At 40.0% G+C, this 26853-nt stretch overlaps 1 protein-coding gene across 1 annotated transcript in view; it reads left to right on the top strand.

The window, feature by feature from the left end:
• LOC143886556 (monooxygenase 1-like) overlaps window positions 1–26853 on the top strand; it is a 93852-nt gene that overhangs the window by 15802 nt on the left and 51197 nt on the right. Inside the window, exon 3 of the mRNA XM_077390589.1 lies at window positions 873–923. Within this exon, the coding sequence (XP_077246704.1) occupies window positions 873–923 (51 nt within the window). The remainder of the gene's footprint in view (window positions 1–872; window positions 924–26853) is intronic.

Raw genomic sequence — 26853 nt, forward strand, 5'->3', positions numbered from 1 at the left:
CAGGGCTGAGCAAATAAGAGGTTTAGATCACCAAATACGTGGGATTCACCGTATCTTTCTTACCATGTACACTCTCATGTCCGCCAATTCACAATATAACCAGGGGAAATGATATATTTGCCCTCTTTTCACTTGGGACTGACCCCTCTAGTGTAAAACAGTAATCATAAATACTGTAGAGGGTCTGTCTCATGTACAAAAAAAGTGGCCAATACCTTTCCCTACTAAAACTTATTTAATAACTAGTGGGGATTTGCTAGGGTCCATCGCAAATGGCATTTCGTGGAAGGTCTGTTGCATGAGAGAGCAGCCACCTCATGAATAATGACAAAATTTGTTAGAAAGTGAGCCTACGTGGCTGCTCTCGTGCAAGTTGTAGGCAAATCCCTAACTAGTATTTAGGACCTATGTCAGGCATGGGTGCATCAAAACATGAGATGTAAAATGAAGGGCTGCATCCCAGTGCATGCAGAGGTTTATGTACATATATGGTGGACCCCACCTCATCAATAATAACATTTGGGATGAATTGGTGGGGCCCATCACATCAATAGGATGGCCTGTTGTAAAATGGTGGGCCCCACCCATGCTAGGCCTGGTCATAAAATGTTGGGCCCCACCCCATCATAGCATGAGGTGTAAAGTGGTGGGCCCACTATATGCATGGATGATTTGTGTATAGTTGGCGGGCCCGCCGGATCAAGTGTAAAATTTTAATCCCAATGCGTGCTATTCCTATGCTTCTATATAAAATGTTGGGCTGATTATAGATGTTCCGTGAAAGTTCATGTATCCATAAGCTTTTTTATATTTTAGATAACTTTGACAAAAATATTTTTATTTTCCCTCTTTTTTTTTTGAATTATAATCAGGTCTCGAGAAATCTCGGTGGATGGCAAGACGATACGTGCATTACCGAACGGGTAATTCCTTTTCTTGTAGAAACATCTAATATTTAAGAATTGATTAAAAGGGCTCGTCCTATTTTTTTTTTTCTCTCAAGAAAATTAAGGGCAAACGCTATTCATTTGTTGGTTCTAATTGTGGATGGCCCATGCACTAAAATTCTTCCATGGTAAATGATCCTAACCCTTTAAATTATACTCTCCAAAATGGATGGTTTAGAAAATGAAAGGCAAAATTTTCTAAAAATTGGAGGATTGGGATTGTACAATGTAGGCGATTTGTTCATCCATTGTTGGACTTAGAGATGAATGATCACACTTTTATCATGGCAGACAGGGAGTGGGCATTGATGTGGACGGAAATCACCAAGAATGTTTCGTTCAATCGCATAGAACATTATTCTTATTTTTTAATTTGTATTTTCATCATTTTATTTGTAGCTTATTTTCCAGGGATCAAATCTTGTCCGTTTAGCTTGATTTTGGTATCTTTATAATGGTTTTTCGATTAACTATCTAACGAGCCCAAGATTATGCGATTTGGATGTTATTTGAGCAAGTTATGGGCATTTTACGGATATGGTATATGCTTATTACGGGATTATTATTTTAGGTAAGTTTTAGTAGGGCTGCAACTTGGGTCGGGTCGCATTGATCCGACCCGAAAATAGCTTGGGTTGGGTTCATGTTTCTTGGGTTTTGGGTCAAGCCGGGTCTACGATCCAAAAGCCCGCATGAATCTCGGGTCGAGTCGGGTTTGAAGGGGCCTGACCCGACCCGACCCGAGTTACTTAAGTTGTAGTATTTGTTTTTCCTAATACTTTGTTACTTTAAAAGTGAAAACTTAAAAGTAAAACTCACGCACGCACGCAATCACAGGGACTCTTTCCATCTTCTGTTCGTTTCCCCCCTTTTCCTCTAGGGTTTCAAGTTTCAACTAAATAGTTAATGCACTAAGTAGTTTGTTGTTTATCTCATATGAGTAAAATCATTTTCGTTTGGTAATGCATCAATTTATTCTCTTTGGACTAGTTATTAGTTAATGCACTAAAGAGTTTGCCATCCTTGAGTTTTTCTACTTCTATGAGTTGAGTTGCCTTGCCCAACAAGAGTTTTCCTTAAAAAATTGCGTCAACGTAAAAAAAAACATGACCCGACCAGAGATTTATCATGGGTAGGGTCGGGTTTGGGAATCGTGGGTTTTCCGAAAAAAAACCCAACCCGAGATATTTCTCGGGTTGGGTTGGGTTCTTCAAAACCCGACCCGCCCAACCCGAGTTGAAGCCCTAAGTTTTAGTCAAGTTTTAAGTTCTATTTATGTTATTTTAGATGGATGGCTAAGATTAGTTGCTTAAGCCTGAAGTTAGATTTTAGGATTTCTTTTATTATAAATAAATGTTATGAAAGCAATGTAATGGACTTCTTTTGAGTATTGAATGAAATTTGCCTTTAGGCTAAAGAGTTCTCTGAGAACTTTTGGCTGCTTGGATTAGCACTTGCAGGAGCATTTTCTAGTTTCGCTTTTAGAAACACGACTTCGACATAATCGAAGTAAATTCCAACCCCTTCGACGGTGATCGAAGTATCCTATTCCCTACGACGGTAATCGAAGGGTCCTTTTCTACTTTAATTTGTCTATTTTACTTCCACCGGTACGCAACGAAGAGCGTCTGGATTTTCGAACTGCATCAATTGGTATCAGAGCTGATTCCTTCATTGGGTTGAAGAAGAAATTTAGTAGCGACGTTTGCGTGGATTCACGATGGCTATAGAGTCTCTTCGGTCACTTCAAATAAGAGTTTCTGGATGCCAAGATTGGGAGGTAAACCACTTAAAATAGTTTTATTATTACATAGAAATCATAAATTGGGACTTACCACCAATCTATGATGATTATTCAGAAGATGTGTATTTAATTATTGGCAAAAGTTCATATAATGGGTCATTGGTTTTTTACGGTGACGAAGTGATCAACGAATAACTTAAAGTGGTAATGGATGTGCCCCATGGTATCATGAATGAAGAACTATAAGAAATTGAATTAAATAGCTTATTTGGCGAACCTATGGAGACAGAAGAGATACGTGGGTGGTAAAATATTACATTAATTTCTTCATATGTTTGCATTGGTCCTTTTGTATTCGATCCTCCATTGAAGCCTATAGCAGTTATTCATGAATTCAAGCATGTTCAAGATCAAGACATTATATTTTCATCTTCGGGATTATGGAGCAAGATTTGATCTTCAACAGTTTTAATTAATGAATGTTTTTCGACAAATTAAAACTAGAGGACGAGTTTTTTTTTTTAACCGGGGGGAGTATGATGCCGATGGAAATCACCAAGAACGTTTGGTTCAATGGCATAGAACGTGATTCTTATTTTTGAATTTGTATTTTCATCATTTTATTTGTAGCCTATTTTCCATGCATCAAATCTTGTCTGTTTGGCTTGATTTTGGTATGTTTGGAAAGCTTTTTCGATTACCTATCTAACGAGTCCAAGATCATGTGATTTGGGGAAGCTATGGGCATTTTGCGAATATGTCTATTATGGGATTACTATTTTAGGTAAGTTTTAGTTTTTATTTATATTATTTTAGATGGAGAGCTAAGTTTAGTTGCTTAGGTCTGAAGTTAGATTTTAGGGTTTCTTTTATTGTAAATAGATGGCGAAATGATAAATGCGTCACTTTTCATTACTTGGGACACCCAGCTACAGTGTATCTATGACTGCAAAGGGGCTAATGTACTTCACATTTAAGGAATGAAGTGACCCGATTGCCACATACAATGCAGCTGGGGTGTCCCTAGTGATGAAAAGGGGCGCATTTATCATTTCCCAAATAGATGTTATGAAAGCAATGTAATGGACTCCTTTTGATTATTGTATGAAATTTGCCTTTAGGCTAATGAGTTCTTTGAGAACTTTTGATTGCTTAGATTAGCAACTGCAAGAGTATTTTATAGTTTCGCTCTTAGAAACTCGACTTCGACGAGATCGAAGTAAATCTCATCCCCCTCAACGGTGATCGAAGTATTTTATTCCCTACGATGGTAATCGAAGGGTCCATTTCTACTTTATTTTGTCTATTTTGCTTCCGCTACTACGCAACAAAGAGTGTCCGGATTTTCAGACTGCATCAGGCGTTGTGGCCCCACCACACTCCCTATGTGTGCTCTCTTATCATTTTTAACTAGGCTTATTTCTTTCTATGTAAAATGGGCCTAAAACAAATTTTAATCTCATTTTCCACTTAAAAATAGCTGTAAATTTGTCTTACAACTGCTTCTTTTGACGTAAAATGGGCTTAAAACAAATTTGCATCCATTTTCCCACTAAAAATGGCCGTAAAATTTCTTTTACACCCATTTTCCACTAAAAAATGATGTAAAAAATTTGTCTTATACTGATTTTATGTTGAAAGAAATAGAACCTTAAATATAGGTGAAAATATTTTTTCACCCATTTTAAGTAAGAAGGAAAGGAGACTTAAAAAAAAGGATTTGCTATCGAGTGCCATAAGTTACATTGGAAACTTCATTTTACATGAGGTTTGAGATTTCTTTATCAAAACATGTGTCAAACCCTCAAACTTAGGGTTGCAACTTGGGTCAGGTTCTACCCGACCCGCATCGACTTGACCCGAAAATGACCCAGGTCAGGTTTAGAAATCATGGGTATTTGGTTAGGTAGGGTTTTAGGTTTGAAAAACCCGACCTAATCTTAGGTCGGGTCGGGTTTAAAGAGAAAAAAACCCCGAAGACCAAACCCGACTCTTATAGATGTACTAATGACTTTCTTAAATATCTCTTTAATAATATGGAAAATTATTTTTAAAGGGATTCTAAAATCACAGGAGCCCTTGTAGAAAAGGTGGTGAAGGGCACCACTATGGGATCCACATCATAGTTAGAGCATTTATTGTGGCTCTGAAAACGGTAGATGCAATGACGTGGAGCCAATAATGCCCGCCTTTTTCTACCTTTTCTACATGGTCTCCTGTGAGTTTAGCATCCCTCTTATTTTTAATATATATATACTAGTAAAAAACCTCGTGCGATGCACGGGCCGACAAAGAATTGTACGAACCGCATCATAGGTTGATCCAAACCGTCCATGTGATGGAACACAACATAAATAGGTGTAGACACCCCATTTTGACCGGACCCAAGTTCGTGTCGCTGGTGCGAAACCTCGCCAAACCAGTGAGTTGGGGCCTCAAATTGCACCCTAAGCTAGGTTAGGGTCCCCCATAGGTCCCTGTAAAATTTCGTCGAAATCCGAGTTGGTTTGCCCTGCGAACGGACCGAGTCAGTGTCGTTGTATAAATGCAGAAGGGGGGCAAATTATCCGCACAGGGGGGTGTCTTTTTGTAAAATAGCTGAAGTTTTGCCTTTTGTCTAATAAGACAAAGCGGCGGAGGTGCGCTTACAAATTCGCGCGCCTTATCCGTAAGAGTAGTGCCATTATCAACAGCCTCCTTTTTATATATAAAAAAAAATCAGAAAAAACGAGAGAACTGTTCATCCTCTTCGTTACAAAGAGAGCGAGAGAAAGAGATTTTTGGGTTTTTTTTCTCCGCCGATCGTTTTCTCCGGCCTCGTCGGCAGCCGCATCCTCCGCCTCTTCCTCCTCTCCGATCCATCTCCTCCTCTAGCACCTCCTCCATCTCCACACTCTTCTTCTCCGATCTTCTCCGATCTTCTCCAATCCTCCGACCAAGCTTCTCCTCCTCTAGCCTTCCTCTACCGGCCATCTCCTTCACCTTCTCCGGTAGCTTCTCTTTCCGGCAACCTCCAACCTTCTCTCTGCAGATCCACCGGTTCCACCACCGATCCTCCTCTTCTGCAGATCCACCAACTCCGGCAACCTCCTCCTCCGACCAAGCTTCTCCGATCCACCTCCACAAGCCGGCCATTCGTTGTTAGATTCTCAGATTTGAGATCTGAAATCTCAGATCTGAGATTGCAAAGAGAGTGAGAGCAGAGGGGACTTGGATTTTCCTTTTCTCACCACCGATCGTCTTCTCCGACCGTTTGCCGGAGATCCTACTTCCGATCGGAGGTTGTGAGAATCGGAAAAGGAGAGAGATCTTCATTCTTTTAAGAAAGTAGAGAAAAAGTGAGGAATTTCTAGATCTATTCTTCCGGTCGTCTTCTCCGGTAAGCCTCACCGGAACTCGACCCCACCTTCTCTTTCCCTTTGTTTTCTTCGTCCAATACCTCAATTCGCATCTTCTTATACCTATTTTCCATCGCTTTAAGCTCCAGATCTGCGCGTTTTTTATTCGGATTTACTCCTAATCTTCTTTGCTTTCAAAGCTCAGCAGATCTGTTCAATTCCTATCTAGAGCTGGCCTTAATTTCATCAGATCCAAAACTTTCTTCTATAGAAACCCCATTCCTACTGCAAATCTGAACGATCCTCCATCCAATTCCATTCATCGTTTCCATCTTGATCTGGATAAGCTAGTCTCAAATCTATCATTTCTGAGCACCGATCTGAGCTTTTGGAGCCAAGATTTCAAGGATTTTCTTCTTCTCCGATCTAATCTGAGTTTTTTTTGGGTTTCTATCTGAGATCTGTTGAAGGACATCGGAGCATCCATACATCTTTTGGAGCATTTTCTCACTAATTTTTCCTTCGATCATCTTTTCTTCTGTTCAGGTAATATCTCTAATCTCTCAAAAACTGATGATGATTTTATAAAATATGAAGTGTTTTCTTTGTGATGCTCAAAGATTTAACATAGAAGATGATTTTGCTTGCTGTTGATGATTGTTCAATGGTGCGTGATCATGATTTTATTTGAGATCTATAACAATCTTCCTGGAATGGGCATTTGTTGATATGAGGTTGTTATTTTGATTTAGAATTAGTAGTGTTCCTTTATGTTTTATGAAAATGTCTTTGGAAAACTCATTATTAGTGTACGATTGTATTCTCTGTGTGAATCTTATAGCTACTACTTCAAGATCTGTAGTTTGGAATTGGCTGTACTTCTCCCTGATATGTTTAAAATTATAATTCTATTTGGAAATCTTTAGAAATTTATCATCACGCACAGTGGATTTCCTTAGCGATCAATTGATAGCTTATGATTATGATTTTGTTTAAAGAGAGGGAGAGAGTAGATCTGGTTCTGGAAAATCAAATTTATTATTGATCTCGCCTGAGATCCGGTCCAACCCTGATCTATTATTTTTCCCAATTTTCTACATTTGAAACCTTAGATCTGACCAATTCTCTTTTAAATCTTGTATGTTCCTTGGATTAATCATCGGATCTGTTAATTCTCTTATTTTTCTTAATTTTCAAAGCTAGCTTCATCTCAAGCTCTGTTTTCTCGCCAGGTAATCATAGATCTGAGAATTTTTAAACCCTAGCTTAACCTCTCGATCATAAATCTAGGCTAAGAATACTAAACCTTGCTAATTTTTCTGTAAAATTGTGTTGCTGGATCATAGAACTGAATCTATTTCTATTGCATTGTGCACATCAATTGCTATTTTTACTGTCACAGAGCCACACCTGTTTTATTTCATTGCATATTACTGGCTTTGCTAGCACAAAGTCAAATCTGTTTCTGTGTAGCACAAGTTCACGAACACAGGTTTTATATGGTTTATATAGGACAGCAGTTCAGTCCCTGTTTGTACAATATGCAGTCCACAATTCACTTTAGCCTTTGGAGCATTGTTTCACTTTCATATTTAACTTTGCTAAAGATAGAACAGATTTGGATAGAACAGATTTGAAACCAAAGTCGTTTCTAGCGTGGACTGGATGGGTATGTGTGTGGACAGCATTCTTGCTGTTCCTATTTGCTGATCTAGGGGCATGCTTTTTCTAGAACTTCTCCTTATGATAATAGTGATTGCCTCAGAAATGTTACTTTGCCATGTTTGAACACCATGCCCCATTCATATCTCTTTGTATAGTCTTAAATTAAATCTCTCATATTCCGTGCACTTGGACATTCAAAAATTTGTTTCACCTTTCACAATTGTGTTGAACATTTGAGGTGTAAGCACTTTCTACTTTCATTTCATCCCAGAGATTCCAAGGAGTTCATATTGTAGGTTGTTAGCATAGTTTAATCAGAAGCAAATTTAACAGGAGCCAAAGGTATTTTATATCATTTGTTGTCTTTGGCTAATAACATATGGAGATCTGAAGGATCTAGCTCTTGAAGTTCTCTGGTGAAGCAAATCTAACAGTTGATATGGTGTTTGATTTTAAAAATCTATGGAGGGTTTGACGTTGCTCTCAGGATCCTAATAGCAGTACACACACACACTGTGCTGTCCATAACTGTTTAGTTGATGTCCCTATAGTTTCTGCACTTTCGGATTAGGATTTCAATTTATTTAAAGTGCATATGTGCTGTCCATAACTGTTTAGTTGCTGTCCCTATAGTTTCTGCACTTTCTAATTAGGATTTCAATTGATTTAAAGTGCATATGTGCTGTCCATAACTGTTTAGTTGCTGTCCCTATTAGTTTCTGCACTTTCTAAATGTGATTTCAATTGATTTAAAGTGCATATGTGCTGTCAATAATTGTTTAGTTGCTGTCCCTACAGTTTCTGTCCTTTCTAAATGTGATTTCAATTGCTTTAAAATGCATATGTGATGTCCATAATTGTGATTTTAGGTGAGTTAGAAAGCATATCTCTACTGCCCAATAATGCATAGATGCTGTCCTACAACTTTGTGTTTTATAATCGTGATTTTAGTTAAGCTAAAATGCAATCTACTATCCATCAATGCATAATTACTGTCCTTCAAGTTTATAGTCTTTGTAATGGTAATTTAGTTAAGTTTGTAGGCTACCCAGCGGCTGGTCTGGGCTAATTAATTTCATTTTAAATACATTGTTTAATTGAAGGAGGAAATCAGATGACTACTCTATTCGATATTATCGACATGAGTACTGTCTGATTTCAAGGCGGTTTGTAGGAATATTATCCTGTGTATTTGTGATATCAGATGATTACTTTAGCATCATCTGATTTCACCCCCATATCGGGGCAGTGGTACTTGTGGTTGGGCATAGAAGTGTTTAATGTTGTTTCTTGCTTTATTAGGCTATCCAGCGGCTGGTCTGGACTAATTAATGTTGTTTATCATTGTATGATTGCTATTATTACAGATTGTGCACTCTTTAGTTGTAGATCATATTTTGCTGATATTTGATTTGTTCTTATAATAATTGATTGGAATTTGCGATTATCTGGTAGTATTTTCCTCTCTCTTTGATTAGACTAGCACAGTCTTTTAGATTTTTGTTAGATTTCTTTAGATACTATAACCCGTGCTAGGAGACATACTCTGTCTCGTTAGGCAACCCTCCTTTGGAGGCAAGCCTCATTTGTAGAATCCTCTCTGAGATTGCACCTCAGTTTGTTCATTTGTTAATTAGAGACCAATTTGGTCAATTAGTTGTCTTAGCCTTGCTTCCCCCTTGCAAGGGCAATGATAAGGTTGCTTAGAGCCCATCTTTGTGTGTTTGGGAGACCCGTCCGGTCTCATTCTCTCGTTAATCCTCTTTGTGCGCCGTTTGGTTTTGGAAGAACACCCTACTCGGCTTGGCTTCATACCCCTACCCTTATGGGTATTGGGTTGCACATTTGTTGCACCCTGAGGGCTAGGTAGCTGTCCGGCCCGGCTGGATGTTTTTACCTCTGCCAAATATGCATAAAGTCTCTTATTTTCTTTTAGACCCGTCCGGTCTTATTCTCTTGCTAAACCTCCTCTTTGTGCGCCGTTTGGTTTTGGAAGAACACCCTACTCGGCTTGGCTTCATACCCCTACCCTTATGGGTATTGGGTTGCACATTTGTTGCACCCTGAGGGCTAGGTAGCTGTCAGGCCCGGCTGGATGTTTTTACTTTTGCCAAATATGCACAAGGTCTCTTATTCCTTTTGCTTGTGAGTCTCTCCTTATTCGGTAGTCCTTTCGCATAGGAGTCAGCCCTTGATTAGAGAGTCTTTGACTCATTCGCCTTTTAGGTGGTGTTATTAGGAGAGTCTTTGACTCATTTGTCTTTAATGTAGTGTTATTAGAGAGTCTTTGACTCATTTATCCTTTAATTAGCATTAGTGGAGTCTTTGACTCGTGTTTCCATCTCTTAGAGAGTCTTTGACTCGTATATCCTTTAGTTGTTGTCATTGGAGTCCTTGACTCGTGTTTTCGTCTCTCTTAGAGAGTCTTTGAATCGTGTTTCCATTTCTTTCAGAGAATCTTTGGTTCATTTATTCCTTTGGTGATGTTATTAGAGAGTCTTTGACTCATTTATCTCTTTCGCAGTTTTTCTAGAGAGTCTTCGACTCATTTGTTCTTTCAGTTGGATTTATTAGAGAGTCTTTGACTCGCCTTTCCTTTTGCAGTATCTTTAGAGAGTTTTTGACTCTTTTATCCTCTAGTTGCTTTTATTAGAGAGTCTTCGACTCGGTTGCTCCCTTTGTGTTGTTATTAGTGGAGTCTTTGACTCGTGTTTCATTCTCTTTTAGTGAGTCTTTGACTCATTCGTCTTTGACGCTTTCATCTCTTAGTTGGTGTTATTAGGGAGTCTTTGACTCATTTGTTCTTGTTAGGGAGTCTTTAACTCATTTGTCTTCTTTGGAGAGCTGTGCTCGCTTGTGATCTTAGATCATTCCTTCGCCTTTGGCGTTAGTTTACTTGGTTTAGGGGTTTCCCCTGTTGGCTCTAGGGTTTGGCCCTAGGGTTTTGCTTTGTATTTTCCCTTAGGTCTTTGACCAAAAGGGTGAAAACTCTTTAAAACTTCAAAAGCATTGGAAAAAGTTTTAAAATCCAAAAACATTAAATATTTTAAAACTCAAAAACATTAGAAATTAAATCAAAAACATTTGAAAAACCTTAAAAAGCCTAGAGTGTTGAGTGTTTTAGAAATAGTCATTAGAAGAGTTCGTTTCGAACTACGTTGGCTTGATCCTCTTCCGAGGTACGTAGTGCAGCTTGGGATTTACATCCCAAGTCCAGCCAAACTTTTCTAAATAAGGTTTTAAACTTTTTTTTTTTTGAATAAGCATTTGATTTCAAAAAAGCTCTTCCTTTAGAGTTAGGACTTTGTCCTAGATAGAGAGTTTAGAGTTAGGATTTGACCTTTGTCTTGTTGTGTGCTTGTTTGTGTTTGTTTTAGAGTTAGGGGTTTGTCCTAGAGTTATAGGAGCGCCTCCGTCCGGTCAGTTGGCGATTCACATCGCCAACTGATGACTAGAGTAGGATACGCTAGTCCACCCTTGGTTTTCCTTAGGAAATACAGCCTAGTTACACATAGGTTGTAGGAACCACCTGCATTAGCCTAGGGCTAATCTGCATTTATTTAGGGCATATAGGGTGTCCTAAAATCCACAATTCACTGGAATTTAAATAATCGTACAATAAACCTTAATAATTGGTCCGATCTTTTAGATCGAGTTTAGGATAGAGGGCTAGGTGTCTTAGGCATCATAGCTTAGAATAGGCGCGAAGAACTACGTTGCCTTGATTCTCGTGGAGGCGTGGATACGTAGGCTTCTTTGGATGAATACCAGACCATTCGAGGACTCGGGCTAATAATTTAGAGTCTTAGGATTTATTATATTGTTATTGTATGCTTTGATGTGTTTTCTTACTTTCTCGTACTGATCCTATAGCTTTTGCTGTAGCTTGCATGTGTTTGCACATCAGAACTTAGACACCCACTAGGTTTGTCACTCATAACCTAGCTATGCTTAGGTGGCACATCTTTCATTTTATTTTATATGTGTTTATTATCTTTATCCTCAGGAAATGCATGCTTAGGTAGACGATTCTTGAGGATTGTTCCCATTTCAGATGATTTTTACCCAAACTTCTTTGGAGTTAATAATAAATGGCATAAGAGACCAAGTGCTTGCACTCGGACGAATCGGGGGTGCTCTCAGACCTTCCCCATTCGTAACCAGGCACGAACCCATATATATTTCTGGTTATCCATTGCATAGAGGATTTGATTTTAGGGTTCCATGGCATATCCATGGATGGCGACTCTGAGTTTATTTCAGGTATGTCTCGGTTTCGAACCTCGGTTCCGGATCGAGACATATCACTTTCTTTTATATCGCCACTCGTGCTATGCTATGAGGGTGGCATCCGTTTTGAGAGTTCCTTGGCAGAGCTCTCCTTCACACGTGGATGATCCGGATGGTGTTAGGGACCCGTTCCCTCGCACGCCTATCTTCGGATCGGGGTCCACAGGCTGGCGACTCTGCTGGGGATTTCTTGGAACATTGCCTAACTCTATAAAAATGCCATTTTTACTAACTTTGGAGAAATTTGAGTTAAAATCATTTTAAATGGGAATTCTATCGTTAGAATCCAGGGGCACCAGACAGGTGCGTAATTAAAACGAGGGATTCACATACTGCACATCATGCATTATCATTTTTGTTATTTATTTCATTGTTTTTCCTTCTTGGCTCCACGGGATAGATTCAATGCGTACCCGACTGGGATGTCTTCACCCTGATGGTACTGTTGAATCTATTTCCAAGCTATGCGCTAGAGCTGCAGTCGTAGACATTGGGCGTACTTTTGTCTACAGCAGCCGATGAGCAATGAAGCATACTATGTATGACACGGGGCGTACTTGTGTTATACATGTTAAGTATGTTTCATACGCATAGTACCCATTAGATTGAGTCCGGAGCCCTACTTTATTTTATATATTATGTATATACTTACTGGCCTAGTGAAATCCAACTAGGAAGTACCTGTGTTTATATACATCTGTATTGCATTCATATAGGGTCGAACATGTGTTGCTCACACATGTGGAGCCTAGAGTTAGGAACTTTGCCCCATTTATAGACTAGGGTAGCTCATTTTATATGACTACAACACGGTCCTAGTACACACTCATCAGTCTGTCTTGAGTCGACATTTTCTTGACTCCGCTAGATTAGAATTAGGGCTGGTGCCCCTGGTTAGGATTTGTGTGTATGTGTATATACTTATATATACTGATTATGTATATTAGGGTTCTCCTCTTAGTTAGAGTTCCTTATTCATTTCAATTGGTTATATCCATTCGTTATTCAGATTTAGATCTAGTCAATGGCTTTTTACTGCCATTTCCTTGGCCAGGTTTGGTCCTTGATCTCTTCATTATAGGATTTGACCTGTTGTTGTATATTCTCACCTTTGGTCAGTCTTTCAGTTGATCACCTTTCTCTGGTAATCATTATTCATATATCTTTGATTGAGTCACGAGGATCCCTTGTCTAGCGTCGTTATGCTGCCGAATTTTTCGCAGAATATTTTGAGCATAACCGCTATTTCTTAGAGTTAAGAAAACCGTGAGTTTGCCTTTTCTTGACTTCCTTGTCTAGCATCGTTATGCTACCGAATTTTTCGCAGAATATTTTGAGCATAACCGCTATTTCTTAGAGTTAGGAAAACCGTGAGTTTGCCTTTTCTTGACTTCCTTGTCTAGCGTCGTTATGCTGCCGAATTTTTCGCAGAATATTTTGAGCATAATCGCTATTTCTTAGAGTTAGGAAAACCGTGAGTTTGCCTTCTCTTGACTTTCTTGTTTAGCCGTTATGCTGTCGATTTTTTCGCAGAACATTTCGAGCATGACTGCTACTCTTTAGAGTCAGTTTACTTAGTTTAGACCTTGACCTCCTTGTATAGCCGTTATGCTGCTGGATTTTATCCAAAAACATGTTAAGCATGATTGCTATCCTTTGGAGTCGGTCTACCTTATCTGGATTTCCATGTATACATCATTCAGTAGGATTAGATCCTTATTTGTCAACCTGTTATGTCTTAGATCTGGTTGATGGCTTGTCCGTTATCCCTATGACCATGATCTATCATTCTGATCCTTTTGATCGCATAGTTGATGATATTCATCGCCAGATTTAGATCCGGTTTGCGACCTACTTTTGTCATTTTATGGCCGTGGTCTATTGTCTGATCTCTTGATGATCTCTCATCTTTGATGAAAAATTCCATGTCCCAGATTGTATCCTTCCCGTATATTTGATTGTCAAATTCATTCTTATTGTTTACTTAAAGATTATCTTCTCTCCCTTATAATCTTGTTCTATCTGAGTGTCAGGTCTGATCATGGCGAATAATCTGTTAGACAAGTGGATAGCCGAGACCATTAAATCTTTTCCGCTGAGGTGTGAAGATTGGAGTGTGGCTGAGCGTTTCATCGGTTCATTTGCTCATCTGAATAGTCGCGGTATAAATTGGAAGTTTCTTCAAGCAGCTGCTAGATGTTGGGATCCTGTTTTCCATGTCTTCCGATTCGGGTCTTTTCAATTCTGTCCTATATTTGAGGACTGGTGTGCCTTGTTAGAGCTTCCTCCCGAGGGACTCTGGATCCGACCTTCAAGCACAGACTCCCCTCATGATCTTTTTTGCAAACTTTTTGAAAATAAGATCGTGAAAACTTTGCCATGCTTAACTGAGAAAAATGTGCAATTTCAAGCCCTCATCGAACTGTTTTCTAAAAACGTCGATCCTACTGACTCCCGTTTTCAGCAGTGTCGACGTAGCGCCTTAGTATTTGCTGTCTTTGCACGTCATGTCCTTCGCAGAGACTCTAGTGCCGCTCCTTTCACTTTGTTGACAATAATAGATCAGATAAATGAGGGGAGAAATCCTGTCCCTACTATGCTGGCCGAAACCTTTTATGGGTTAGATTTTATCGCTAGTAGAAAGGTGCAGGATAACTTTTTTGGATGTGCCAAACTGTTATACGTGTGGTTATGTGAAAAACTCACTATCCTTCAACCATCAAACCGCATTGAGTACACCCTTAAGAGTTTCCATTCCTGGAAGGTAAAGATTAAGCAACCTCAGCTTAATGAATGGCACCATTGGTTGCAGACCATAGGAGAAAATCAAATTCGTTGGGTGAGTCAATCATGTCCACAAATTATTACCAGTACTTGCCCGTACTCATTTGTCCATCTTATGGGTTTAGAAAATTCATCTTTCTATGCACCTTTGTGTTTTCCTTCCCAGATTATTGGAATCTTGTGTCCTCCTAAGGTTATTACACCACCTTGTTGTGAAGACCTTACTCCTGACCTCATTGCATCCATAGTAGCTGCTTGGAGAAACAAAATCGCGGAGAGGAGATCCGCTTTCATGTTTAAGCTCCGAAAGGGAGGAGTATTTGGAGAGCCTGCATTCCGAAGAGCTCGAATTAGTGAACCATAAGGATCTTTGGATCGAGATTGTCATTTCTTTTATTGTTTTCATTTGTTTTACTTGAATATAATCAGAGTCAAAAATTGTAAATCTGATTTCATTATAGATGAAAATTTAAAGAAAGAAATTTTACTTGATACATGTTATAGACAGTCGGTAATTCAGGGTTTCATCATTTTTCATGTAACCAATTGCTGGCGTTGTAACCTGTCAATATAATCAATACAAAGGATGTTTGTTTTTCTTTCCTCTCTATTGGTGCAAATTATCTTATTTCATTTGTCAATCATTTAATCTAGTTTGTTAACTTCCAACCAGGATTCTGAAAGATAGCAACCATCGCTCCCAAAAAGGACTCCCAAGCTAAACCTGCCTGGTCTAGACCTACTTCAGTGTCTAGACTTGTTCGTCACTTTGATTCTCCTGTGCCATCCGCAGTACATTTACCTCCTTCACCGGAGTCTTCCGGTTCCTTTGAAGTGAACCAAATGACTGACTCGACTGACCTTCTGCTCAGTATGCAAGAGATGATGAAGAATCTCACCCGAGACATGGCCGGAATGAAAGAGGAGATGGCAAATATGAAGACCCAGATAAGTGATAAGACTTCCACCTCTAGACCGGTACTTCAGAATACTCGCGCTGCATCTCCGGAAGCGCGTAGGCCTGATATCTCGCCCTTCGAGGTTGATATAGATGACGCCCAATATGCTGCAGAGTATTGTGCTCCGGGGGCTGATAAAGAAAAAGAGAAATTTGAAAAATTTGAGAAAGAAATGTCCGAAAAATTTAGCAGGATGGCTCATGATATGGAGCAGATGAAGGTCCAGGGGCCTAAGAAGTTTGATGTCTCTGAACTGATACTGTCTTCGACAGTATCTCTGCCACCCAACTTCAAAGCTCCTGATTATGACAAATATGATGGAACCGGGTGTCCGCGTAACCACATGAGGTGGTTTATCATTTTGTCCCAACAGTACGGTCTGAGCCGTGAACAGATGGCGCAGTTGTTTCCGATCTCTTTAACTGGGATTGCGAAGAAATGGTTCCTAAGGCTGAAACCTGAAGAAGTGAGAACCCTAGAGGACATTTCTGAGAAATTGATAGAGCAGTTCTCGATGGAAGAAGGTATTGAGGTCACAAAGAGGGACCTAAAGCAGTTGAAGCAAGGTCCTCAAGAGACCTTTACTTTCTTTATCAGGCGTTGGAGACGCAAATCTGCCCAGTTAAGCCAGAGAATGACTGAATCAGAGCAGATAAAGCTGGTTCTGAAAAGTTTGTCTCCCCAATACTTTCATTTTCTCGCTCCTCAGCATTACCCGAGTTTTGATCACTTAATCAAGACGGGTACTCAGACGGAAGATGCCATAGCAAAGGGTCTGAGAGCAAAAGTTTCTACAGAGATTCGAGAAGGGAAAAGACCTATGGTCCAGCCCAAGGAAGTTCATGCTGTCAGTTATACCAGGCCTGTGGCCAAGGTTGTTACAGAAGCTGCCAGAGCACCCAGGAGAGGTACATTTGACAGGAAATTTGATCCTCTTCCATATCCCATAATAATGATATTCAAGAGGCTCATGAAAGATAGAAAGATCCGGCTCCCAGATATCAAACCTCCACCCAATCCTTTGCCCGCATTCTGGAAGATGGACCAATATTGTGAATATCATAGAGGTCCAGGGCATTTGACTGAAAACTGTTTGGCCTTGAAGCATGCCATTCAAAATCTGATTGACAAAAATGAATTGGCAGTGGAGAGACCAAACGTCACTCAAAACCCACTTCCCAACCATCATGCCATGCCTCCTCCTACTATCAATGCAATTTTTGCTAGTGAGCCTCTGCTTGATCCATCAACCCTTATTTGTGCCATTACCACAGAAAAAACCTATGTCATGAAGTTTGATGATAGGGAGCTGGAAGGGGCAGAAAGGAGAGAGCGTTACGTGATTTCCTTCGATGATGACGAAGTTGCTGAGTCATCATCATCTCAGTCTTGTGTATTTCAGACTGACAATGTCAGAAATATGAGAAGAGCTCCATATGTCCTACGGGCTAAGGACTTTGAAGAAGATGAACTGTTGTTGCTAGATGACTTTTGTGACGAAATGCGTCATATGACCCGAGGCGGGCGTGTATTCAAACCTCCAGAGCTGAGTGTAGAAAATCCTGCAGAGGTTGCGCGAAATGCTGAAAACCAGAGACAGAATAAAGTCAGTAAGGCCAGCGCCGATGAAGAAGAAGAGAGCTTGCTGAAACAGCTAAAAAAAACTCAGGCCAATATTTCCGTGTGGGGTTTACTCATGGCATCATCTAAGCACAGAAAATTAGTCCTTCAAGAGCTTAATTCAGCACAGATTTCAGTTGACACTACTCCTGATGAATTGGTGAGCTTGGTTGCCATGACAAGAGTGTCTAAGACTTTGTCTTTCACTGATGATGATTTGCCTGCTGAAGGCCGAGACCACACAAAATCTCTGAAAATCACAGTCGTTTGCAACAAGAAAAGAGTACCAGAGGTGTTGGTTGACAATGGCTCTGCTTTGAATGTCTGCCCACTGAGTACTGCTACAACTCTTGGATTTGGTCCCGCAGACTTCATCCCATCTGAACAGGGTATTCTGGCGTACGATGGTACTCGCCGAGATGTGATCGGAACCCTGGTAACTGAGATACAAATCGGAGGAGAAGACTTCGAAATAGAATTCCAGGTCTTGGACATCAAAGCCTCATTTTTGCTGTTACTTGGGCGCCCTTGGTTGCACAAGTTTGGGGTTGTTCCATCCTCTCTTCACCAAAAACTGAAATTTCTTCGTAAAAACGGAGTAGTAACAGTAAAGGGAGACCCGGACCTTGAAGTAGGGCTGATTACTCAGGACCTATCTATGGAGAAAGCTGAGGATATTAGTTTGACTGGGTTCTCACTAGAGGTGAGTGTCATCACCTTCAAGGAAGCTATGAATGAGGAAATTTGTTTCCTAACCAGCACAAACTCGAATGTTGTTCGGATGGTTCGCCGACAGGGATACATGCCAGGTGCAGGGCTGGGTAAATACCATCAGGGTTTGACTGAGTTTCCTGAGTTCGAATCCTTCAACGGTCTATTTGGGCTGGGATACAAGCCCTCAAAGAAAGAGGTTAAAGAGATGAAGCAGCTGATGCGGAAATGGGCTGAATGTCGCCGAAGAGGGTTAGAATTACCAATGGCGCCAATTAATTTGACAATGAATGGCCGGTTTAGACAAGAGGGTGCTGATGTCCCTTTCTGTGGTTTTGCCGAAACTTGGTTGGATGAGAATTCAGGACAGAGGTTGCCAGGTTTTGAAATTTTCTTCAATCTGGAGTTAGAGGACAAGCAGATCGGTGTGCAGACAGAAGCTGAGTCAGAAGCTGATTGGGCAGAGCATATAGAGCCGAGCCTGCTGAATTCAATGTTCCTCGAAGATTCGCAAATTATTGCTGTGATTGATCAGAGGGCCGTGATTCTGAATCCTACTCACTTAATCACCCCGGCAGAGGAACCATTGACTAACTGGACCTTTCAGGTCATACCTCAGGTTACTTACCTAAACAGTCGTGTCCCTTCAAAAGAGTCTGTTGTTCGTAAGTCCATGTCAGTCTTTGAGTCTGATTCAGAGTCTGTTTATTCTAACAATTCTTTTGATGCAGGTACTATAAAGGTCGAGTCTCCTGAGGTCGATGGTGATTCCTCTTCTTCCAGCGAGATCGAGTCAGATGCTGTTTCTATTGATGATTCTGACATTATTTCAGTGCATAGTTCAGAGTCAATTGACACAGATGTCAATATATCTGTTGAGTCTGTAAATTTGCTTCAAGAGTCCATTGTAAAGCCCGATGTGGGTAATTCATCATTTGATGTACTTGATTCAACATTCAATGAAATAAAAGATTCTTCTGTGTACATTCCTGTCTCTACTTTTATTTCTAATGTTTCTGCTTCAGAATCTGATAATCTTAATAATAATAATCAAGACTCCCCCTCTGATGAGGATGCCGACGACACTCCCCGTGAAATCAAATACATGATTCAACAGGATGAGAGTCGCCGAGCAAAACCACTCGAAGAGGAAATTGAAACTGTGAATATAGGTGATGAAACCTTGATTCGGGAGATTCGAATTGGCAAAATTTTATCTCCTGAAGAACGTGAAGAATTAATCACCTTGCTCAAAGAGTTCAAGGAAGTTTTTGCTTGGTCATATGATGACATGCCAGGATTAAGTGAAGAAATTGTTCAGCATCGCTTACCCTTAATCCCTGGTATTAAGCCAAAGAAGCAAAAACTCCGAAAACTCAAAACTGAATGGGAGTTGAAGGTTTATGAAGAAGTAAAGAAACTGTTAGAAGTAAAATTCATTCAAGTGGTTGAATACCCAGAATGGCTTGCGAACATCGTACCGGTGCCCAAAAAGGACGGAAAAGTTCGAATGTGTGTCGATTTTCGAGACTTGAACAAGGCAAGTCCTAAAGATGACTTTCCTCTTCCAAACATTGATCTCCTGGTTGATAATACAGCTGGTCATGCTCTTCTATCCTTTATGGATGGATTCTCAGGCTACAATCAGATTAAGATGGCGCCCGAGGACATGATGAAGACAGCGTTCATTACTCAGTGGGGTACCTACTGCTACAGGGTGATGCCGTTTGGTCTGAAAAATGCTGGTGCTACATATCAGAGGGCTGCTACAACTCTTTTACATGATATGATCCATAAGGAGGTCGAGGTATATGTCGATGACATGATTGTAAAAGGCAAGACTCGACCTGAGCACACTGTTGCCCTGAGAAAGTTCTTTGAGCGAATCAGGAAGTATCAGCTTCGCCTAAATCCGAATAAGTGCGTCTTTGGTGTTACATCAGGAAAGCTCTTAGGGTTTATGGTCAGTGAAAGAGGGATCGAAGTAGACCCGCAAAAGATTAAGGCGATTCAAGAAATGCAGCCGCCAAAGACAGAAAGGCAGATCCGAGGTTTCCTTGGTAAAGTTCAGTATCTAAGACGGTTCATATCACATCTGACGATGACGTGTGAACCCATTTTCAAGCTTCTGAAGAAGAATTCCTCAAAGAAATGGAATGAAGAGTGTCAGGAGGCTTTTGAAAAGGTTAAGCAGTGTCTATCCTTGCCCCCTGTTCTATCACCTGTCATTCCGGGCCAGCCGTTATTGTTGTACTTGTCTATCACAGATACAGCCATGGGTTGCATGCTTGCTCAGCAAGATTCAGAGTCTAAAAGGGAGAAGCCCATTTACTATATCAGTAAGAAGATGCTAGAGTACGAGTTAAAGTACACGGTGTTGGAAAAGACATGTCTAGCATTAGTTTGGGCTACCCAGAGGCTTAGACATTATTTGCTTTCGAGCAAGATTTTTTTGCTTTCGCGGATGGATCCGTTAAAATATTTGTTTAAGAAACCCGCCCTTACAGGAAGAACCGCAAGATGGTTGTTGTTATTGTCTGAGTTTGACATCACTTATGTCACTCAGAAATCAATTAAAGGGCGTGTCGTTGCTGAACAGTTGGCCGATGCACCCGTTGAAGAGAATGCTTTTCTGAAGGCAGAATTTCCGGACGAAGAGATTATGGATATTGAAGAAGAAGCTTCGGGTACTAAGTGGCTTATGTACTTTGATGGAGCTGTAAACAGTCGAGGACAAGGAGTAGGAGCTGTGCTTATATCCCCTCGAAAGGAGTATATTCCTGTTTCTATCAAGCTGCAATTCGAATGTACGAACAATATGGCCGAATATGAAGCTTGCATCGCCGGGTTAGAGGCAGCCTTAGCTTTGGAGATTCAAGATATTGATGTGTTTGGGGATTCTATCTTGATCATTTGCCAGATTAATGGGCAATGGAAAACTCGAGAAGATAAATTGATCCCTTATAACACTTATTTGGAATCTTTGGTTAGAAAGTTCAAGAACATTACGTTCACTCACTTGTCAAGGACCAGAAATCATTTTGCTGACGCTTTGGCTACTTTGGCCTCGATGTTAGACATTTCTATATCAATGGAGGTTCAGCCGCTAGTTGTCAGACTTCAGTGGGCCCCTTCGCATGTGAATGCAATAGAGATTTTAGCCAGGTGTCCAGATGGGAAGCCATGGTATATAGATATCAAGAATTTTATTGCTGGTAAAGGGCATCCTCCAGAAGCTTCAAGCAAAGAGAGGAAGACTCTTCAGAAGTTGGCTGCCAACTTCGTTATTTGTGGTGAAGAGCTGTACAGAAGGTCATTTGATGGCATACAGCTTCTCTGTGTTGATGAAGACAAAGCCGCAGAGCTTATTGAGCAGACCCATGAGGGAGTTTGTGGACCTCATATGAATGGCAAGATGTTGTCTAGAAAGATTTTGAGGCTTGGATTCTATTGGCCCACAATGGAAGCAGACTGCTTCGCATTTGTGAAGAAATGCCATAAGTGTCAAGTCTATGCAAATCTTATTCATGTTCCTCCTTCGGAGTTGCACTCTATGACTTCTCCATGGCCATTTTCAGTCTGGGGAATTGATATAATTGGGAAGGTTTATCCGAAATCTTCGAGCGGGCATGAGTATATTCTGGTCGCCATTGATTACTTTACGAAATGGATTGAAGCTGCTTCGTATGCTTCCATTACGTCGAATACAGTTGCGAAGTTCATTCGTGCCAACATTATTTGCAGATATGGAGTGCCTCACGAGCTGATTTCAGATAATGGGTCGCATTTCAAGAAAGAGGTGTTACACCTGTGTGAAGAATTTAAAATAAGACATCACAAGTCATCTCCTTACAGACCTCAAACAAACGGGGCTGTAGAGGCGGCAAATAAGAATGTTAAAGTCATTATTAGCAAGATGACTGAGACTTATAAGGACTGGTCGAATAAGCTTCCATATGCCTTATGGGCTTATCGGACATCGATCAGATCTTCAACAGGTGTAACTCCATATTCTTTGGTGTACGGAATGGAAGCAGTCCTCCCCGTTGAGGTAAGGATTCCCTCTTTGAGAGTGATGATGGAAGCTGACTTGCCAGAGTCTGATTGGGCCAGAGCCAGACATGATGAGCTGCATATGATAGACGAGAAGAGGTTGAGAGCCTTGTACCATATTCAGGGATATCAGAGGCGAATCGAGAGAGCTTTCAACAAGAAAGTTCGTGTTCGAGATCTGAAGCCTGGAGATCTTGTTTTAAAGTCCTACAGAGCACCGGTGTTTGACCCGAGAGGTAAATTCAGGCCAAACTGGTCTGGTCCTTACATCGTTGATGAAGTCTTGCCTGGAAAAGCCGTAAGACTCCTCAATGAAAATGGAGAAAAATTAAATGAACCTACAAACCTGGATCAGTTAAAAAAGTATTATGCTTAAATACACCAGGAGGCCGTCTTTGATCGACCTGAGCTTTGAGTCAGCAGCCTAAATGTTTTAAACCGTTTTGCAAACCCTTTGGGCCTATAAAACAATTTGTTTCTTTGATGAACCCAAACTCGGGGCATTTTTTTTATATATATAAAAAAAAAAAAAAAGAAAGTAGTTTGAACTACGTTATGACCTGATCCCGTTTTAAGGGTACGTAGGTAGCCTGATTAATTCGGGTTCGGTCACGTCTTTTGCAAAGCCAAATGGGGCGAACTACGCGGATCTGATTCCCATTTCTTCAGGGATACGTAGGAAGTCTGGAGGGTCCAGATTCGGTCCAGTAACATGCAAATACATTAGGGTTTAGCCTTTTTGAACCTAAGCCTACCTGAAAGTCCTTCTGGTGTATTTAGGCCCAGGTTTGTAGAGAAAAAAATAAAAATAAAAAAATGATGGAGTCTTAAGACCCGCTAAGCTGAAAACCCGAAAGGGCAGTTTAGGCAAAAATCAGGGCATTGGGCCTGCTGGATGGAAAATCTGCAAGGGCAGATAGTCCAGGCAAAAATTAAGGCACGCGGTCCGCTAAATCGAAAACCCAAAAGGGCGATTTGGTCATGGCAAGACTTCACGAAGGATAGAGCTTTTTGAAAGCCGGTTGAACTTCTATTTTTCTTTTTGGATCTTCTTTAATGTCTGAGTAAGTACCATCAGAGCTTCTTTTGCTACTCTTTGAGTTAGGAAATTGAAACTAAACAATCTGAAGGGATATAACCATGATGAAGATCTTGAAAAGAGGTTGAAACATCTTAAAACATGGTATTCAAAAGACTCTAATAGTGATGGACCTTTGACTCTTTTAAAAAAAAATGTTTATCAGTTTAAGAAGCAGATTCAGTCTCTTTTAGAGTCTTGTTTAAAACTCGTCAAAGTCTTTGGTCATTATCTGTCAAAGTCAGTCTGTTGTCAAGTCAAAGTCAATTTCCAGAATCCTGTTTAGTCAGTATTCCTCCCAAAGCCGGGGTGATAAAGACTCAGAGGCTCAGAGAGGCAGAGAATTTGTGGTTCCTGTGGATAATTTAGAGCTGAGCAGTGTTCAGATGTCGACAAGCTTTTAGCTCAGTTCCGGTATCAGCAAATGGCAGAAATGAGAAAATTTCGAATAGAACAAGTTTCTTGTACCGGTGAAAGGCCTTGTAAACCCAAGTGTTTATCAGAAAATTTGTTGTAATCTCAAATATTCAGTAATAAAAGCCTTTGGCCCATTCCCTTTTTGTTACTCTCTAATGAATTTTGTCATGGAAGTAATCATACTAGGGGCATCTTTTATGACTTATGTCATAAAAGATATCGAGTAATCATTGATACTTGAGATAAATATCTTTATAAAATAGAGACTAGAGAAGTTCGAACACTCTTTGTATTGAGCTTTTTAGTCAGGTTATTCTCCTTTGGAGTTAAAATTCCTGGAAAAATCTTTGTCTCAGAGGAGTTTAGAATTTACTCCAGCGATTTTTAAACTTCAATAGAATGCTTTGCGTCTTTGAAAAAGGTTTGACCTTCAAAAATTGTTTCAAGTTACTTGAGTCCGGTCTTTGATAAAAATCATGCATCTTTGTTACTCTTTGCGAAGAGATGACTGGTTCATCAATGAAATCATTCAGAGTTAATCTTTTCTTTCAGTCATTTTGAGTTTCTCAACTTCTTATTGTTTTGAAAACTTTCTTAAAAAAAAAAAAATTTAAATTACCAGAGTATGTGTTACACTATCTGGTCTTTTCTTCAAGAGTTTTGAAGAGTGTTTTAATAGAATAAGAAATTATCGGATTTAGTGTTGCACTATCTGATTGTTCCTTCAATCTGTTTTTTAAAAAATTTTACAAAGAAAAAAATTACCGAACTTGTGTTACACGGTTTGGTCATTTTTGAGAGGTTTTAGATAATGGAGGTTACTGAACCTGTGTTACACGGTTTGGTCTTTTTGAAAAAGATTTTTAACAGAAATGGAAATTACCGAACTTGCGTTACGCGGTTTGGTCTTTTTGAAAGATTTTAACAGAGTTTGAAATCACTGAACCTGTGTTACACGGTTTGGTCATTTTGAAAGAATTTAATAGAATTGGAAATTACCGAACCTGTGTTACACGGTTTGGTCTTTTTGAAAATTTTTAATAAGAAAATATTTCCGATCCTGTGTTGCACGGATTGGTCTTTTCTTCCTTCTCCCGGGTATTTAGTACCCTGATGATTAGTATTGTAATGTCAAGTTGTGACTTACCTAATCATCGTTCCGCAATGTGCAGCTTCCTAACGTGTTAGGAGTCATGTGTATCTGCGAAGAGGTTTGTATGAGACTGTTTAGCAGGACATACGAATTTGGGTTTATGTGGAACTGTTTAGCAGAACCGCGTAATCCGGAGTGATTCGCTACCTTGAAAGAGAGGAGTCAGAGTTACTTGGATAGTTAAACAGATTTATTTTCAACAATGATCTGTATATCTATCGCCTGGCTTGAGACTTAGTCTCGCCTCGGTATTAGAAATTTGAGTTTAGCTCAAATATTCGAGTACCTTATTAATTGATCAAGTTTTAGACTGATCCGTGTGAATAAAAAAAAAACTCTTTTGAGTGTTTGGTTTTCAATTTGTTTTGAACGAATTTCATTACAATGGTCTTTGGCCTATTTTTGGCAGGTTTCTAAAAAAAAAAAAAAACTCTTTGAGTGTTTGGATTTATGCTTGTCTTAGACAAGTTGCATCGTGGTTTCTAAAAAATTAAAAAAATGAAAACTCTTTGAGTGATTGAAATAATTCATTTGCTTGTTTGGTTGGTGCTCTTTGAGCAATTGTTATGTTTACTTTGGCTTAGCCTGATAAAAAAAAAAGAGAGATGGAAACTCTTTGAGTGTTTGAAGTTATATTTGTCTTAGACAAATCGCAAAGTTGGTTTCTAAAAATTGAAAAAATAAAAACTCTTTGAGTGTTTGAAGTGATTGGTTTGTTAGTTTGGATTGGTGCTCTTTGAGCAATTGTTATGTTTACTTTGGTTTCACCTGATAAAAAAGAAAAAAAAAAGAAGAGAAAAATAGTGTGTTTGTGTTTTACAATTGTTCGTTCATTTTTGCTAATTGGTTTAGATAGTTGAGTCGTGAGTATTAGTGAGAGGCTATCTCTTTAAGGTGTCATAGTTGCCGAGTTAAGAGTCGGTGAGAGGCTATCTCCCTATTGTTGGTAGAATTTTATCTTTATGAATATCGTTTTAAAAACCTGAAAATCCAAAAATTTGCTTTACTTTCGGGTCAGTCAAAATGTGTCGTCTGTTCAGCTTTGCCATTCGCGTGTTACACTCGCTCTGCCAAAGAGGGGCATCTGTAGACACCCCATTTTGACCGGACCCAAGTTCGTGTCGCTGGTGCGAAACCTCGCCAAACCAGTGAGTTGGGGCCTCAAATTGCACCCTAAGCTAGGTTAGGGTCCCCCATAGGTCCCTGTAAAATTTCGTCGAAATCCGAGTTGGTTTGCCCTGCGAACGGACCGAGTCAGTGTCGTTGTATAAATGCAGAAGGGGGGCAAATTATCCGCACAGGGGGGTGTCTTTTTGTAAAATAGCTGAAGTTTTGCCTTTTGTCTAATAAGACAAAGCGGCGGAGGTACGCTTACAAATTCGCGCGCCTTATCCGTAAGAGTAGTGCCATTATCAACAGCCTCCTTTTTATATATAAAAAAAATCAGAAAAAACGAGAGAACTGTTCATCCTCTTCGTTACAAAGTGTGGTACCCTGATCCCGCGAGAGGGGTGTGGGGCGCGAGCCGCCTCGCACTCTCTCTTGGTCTCTCGTATCCACGCGATTGGCGTGTGCATTTTATTATTGATTTGAATTAATCTTTCCTGTGAACTTGGGATCACTAAGGCAATCCGAATTCCACACGAAAGAGACTGACAGAGTCGCCACCTAGATGTGGGATCTAGGACCCGTAATTAACCAGAAATCTAGACTCGCTACCTGGTTACGAGAATGGAAGGTATGGGGAGTTATCCACCACATGCACCATTCTTGCCCGATAATCGGTCTTCGATTCCAAAAGCTAACTCTTTTAAATTTATTTTAAATGGCTCATTCAACTCTATGTTAATGTGCGAACTAAGTGACATGCATCCTATGATCTAATTTCAATGTGAATCCTAAATGTGTATCTTGATTTATTAATTTGTCTGGATTCAATCTAAGTGAAAGTTCTCCTAAAATTCTAATTTCATGGAAAGTCCTAAGTGATTTGATTAAGCATTTACAAGAAAATTAATATACAAAACACCACAATTTGTTTGTGGTGCCGACTCGCGGGTGGTATGCCATCAGACATCCAAGCTGCCTACGTAC

This window comes from Tasmannia lanceolata, unplaced genomic scaffold, assembly GCF_043159265.1.
Source record: "Tasmannia lanceolata isolate RefF3 unplaced genomic scaffold, GAP_Taslan_0.1 ptg000011l, whole genome shotgun sequence".
In the NCBI taxonomy this organism is placed as follows: Eukaryota; Viridiplantae; Streptophyta; class Magnoliopsida; order Canellales; family Winteraceae; genus Tasmannia; species Tasmannia lanceolata.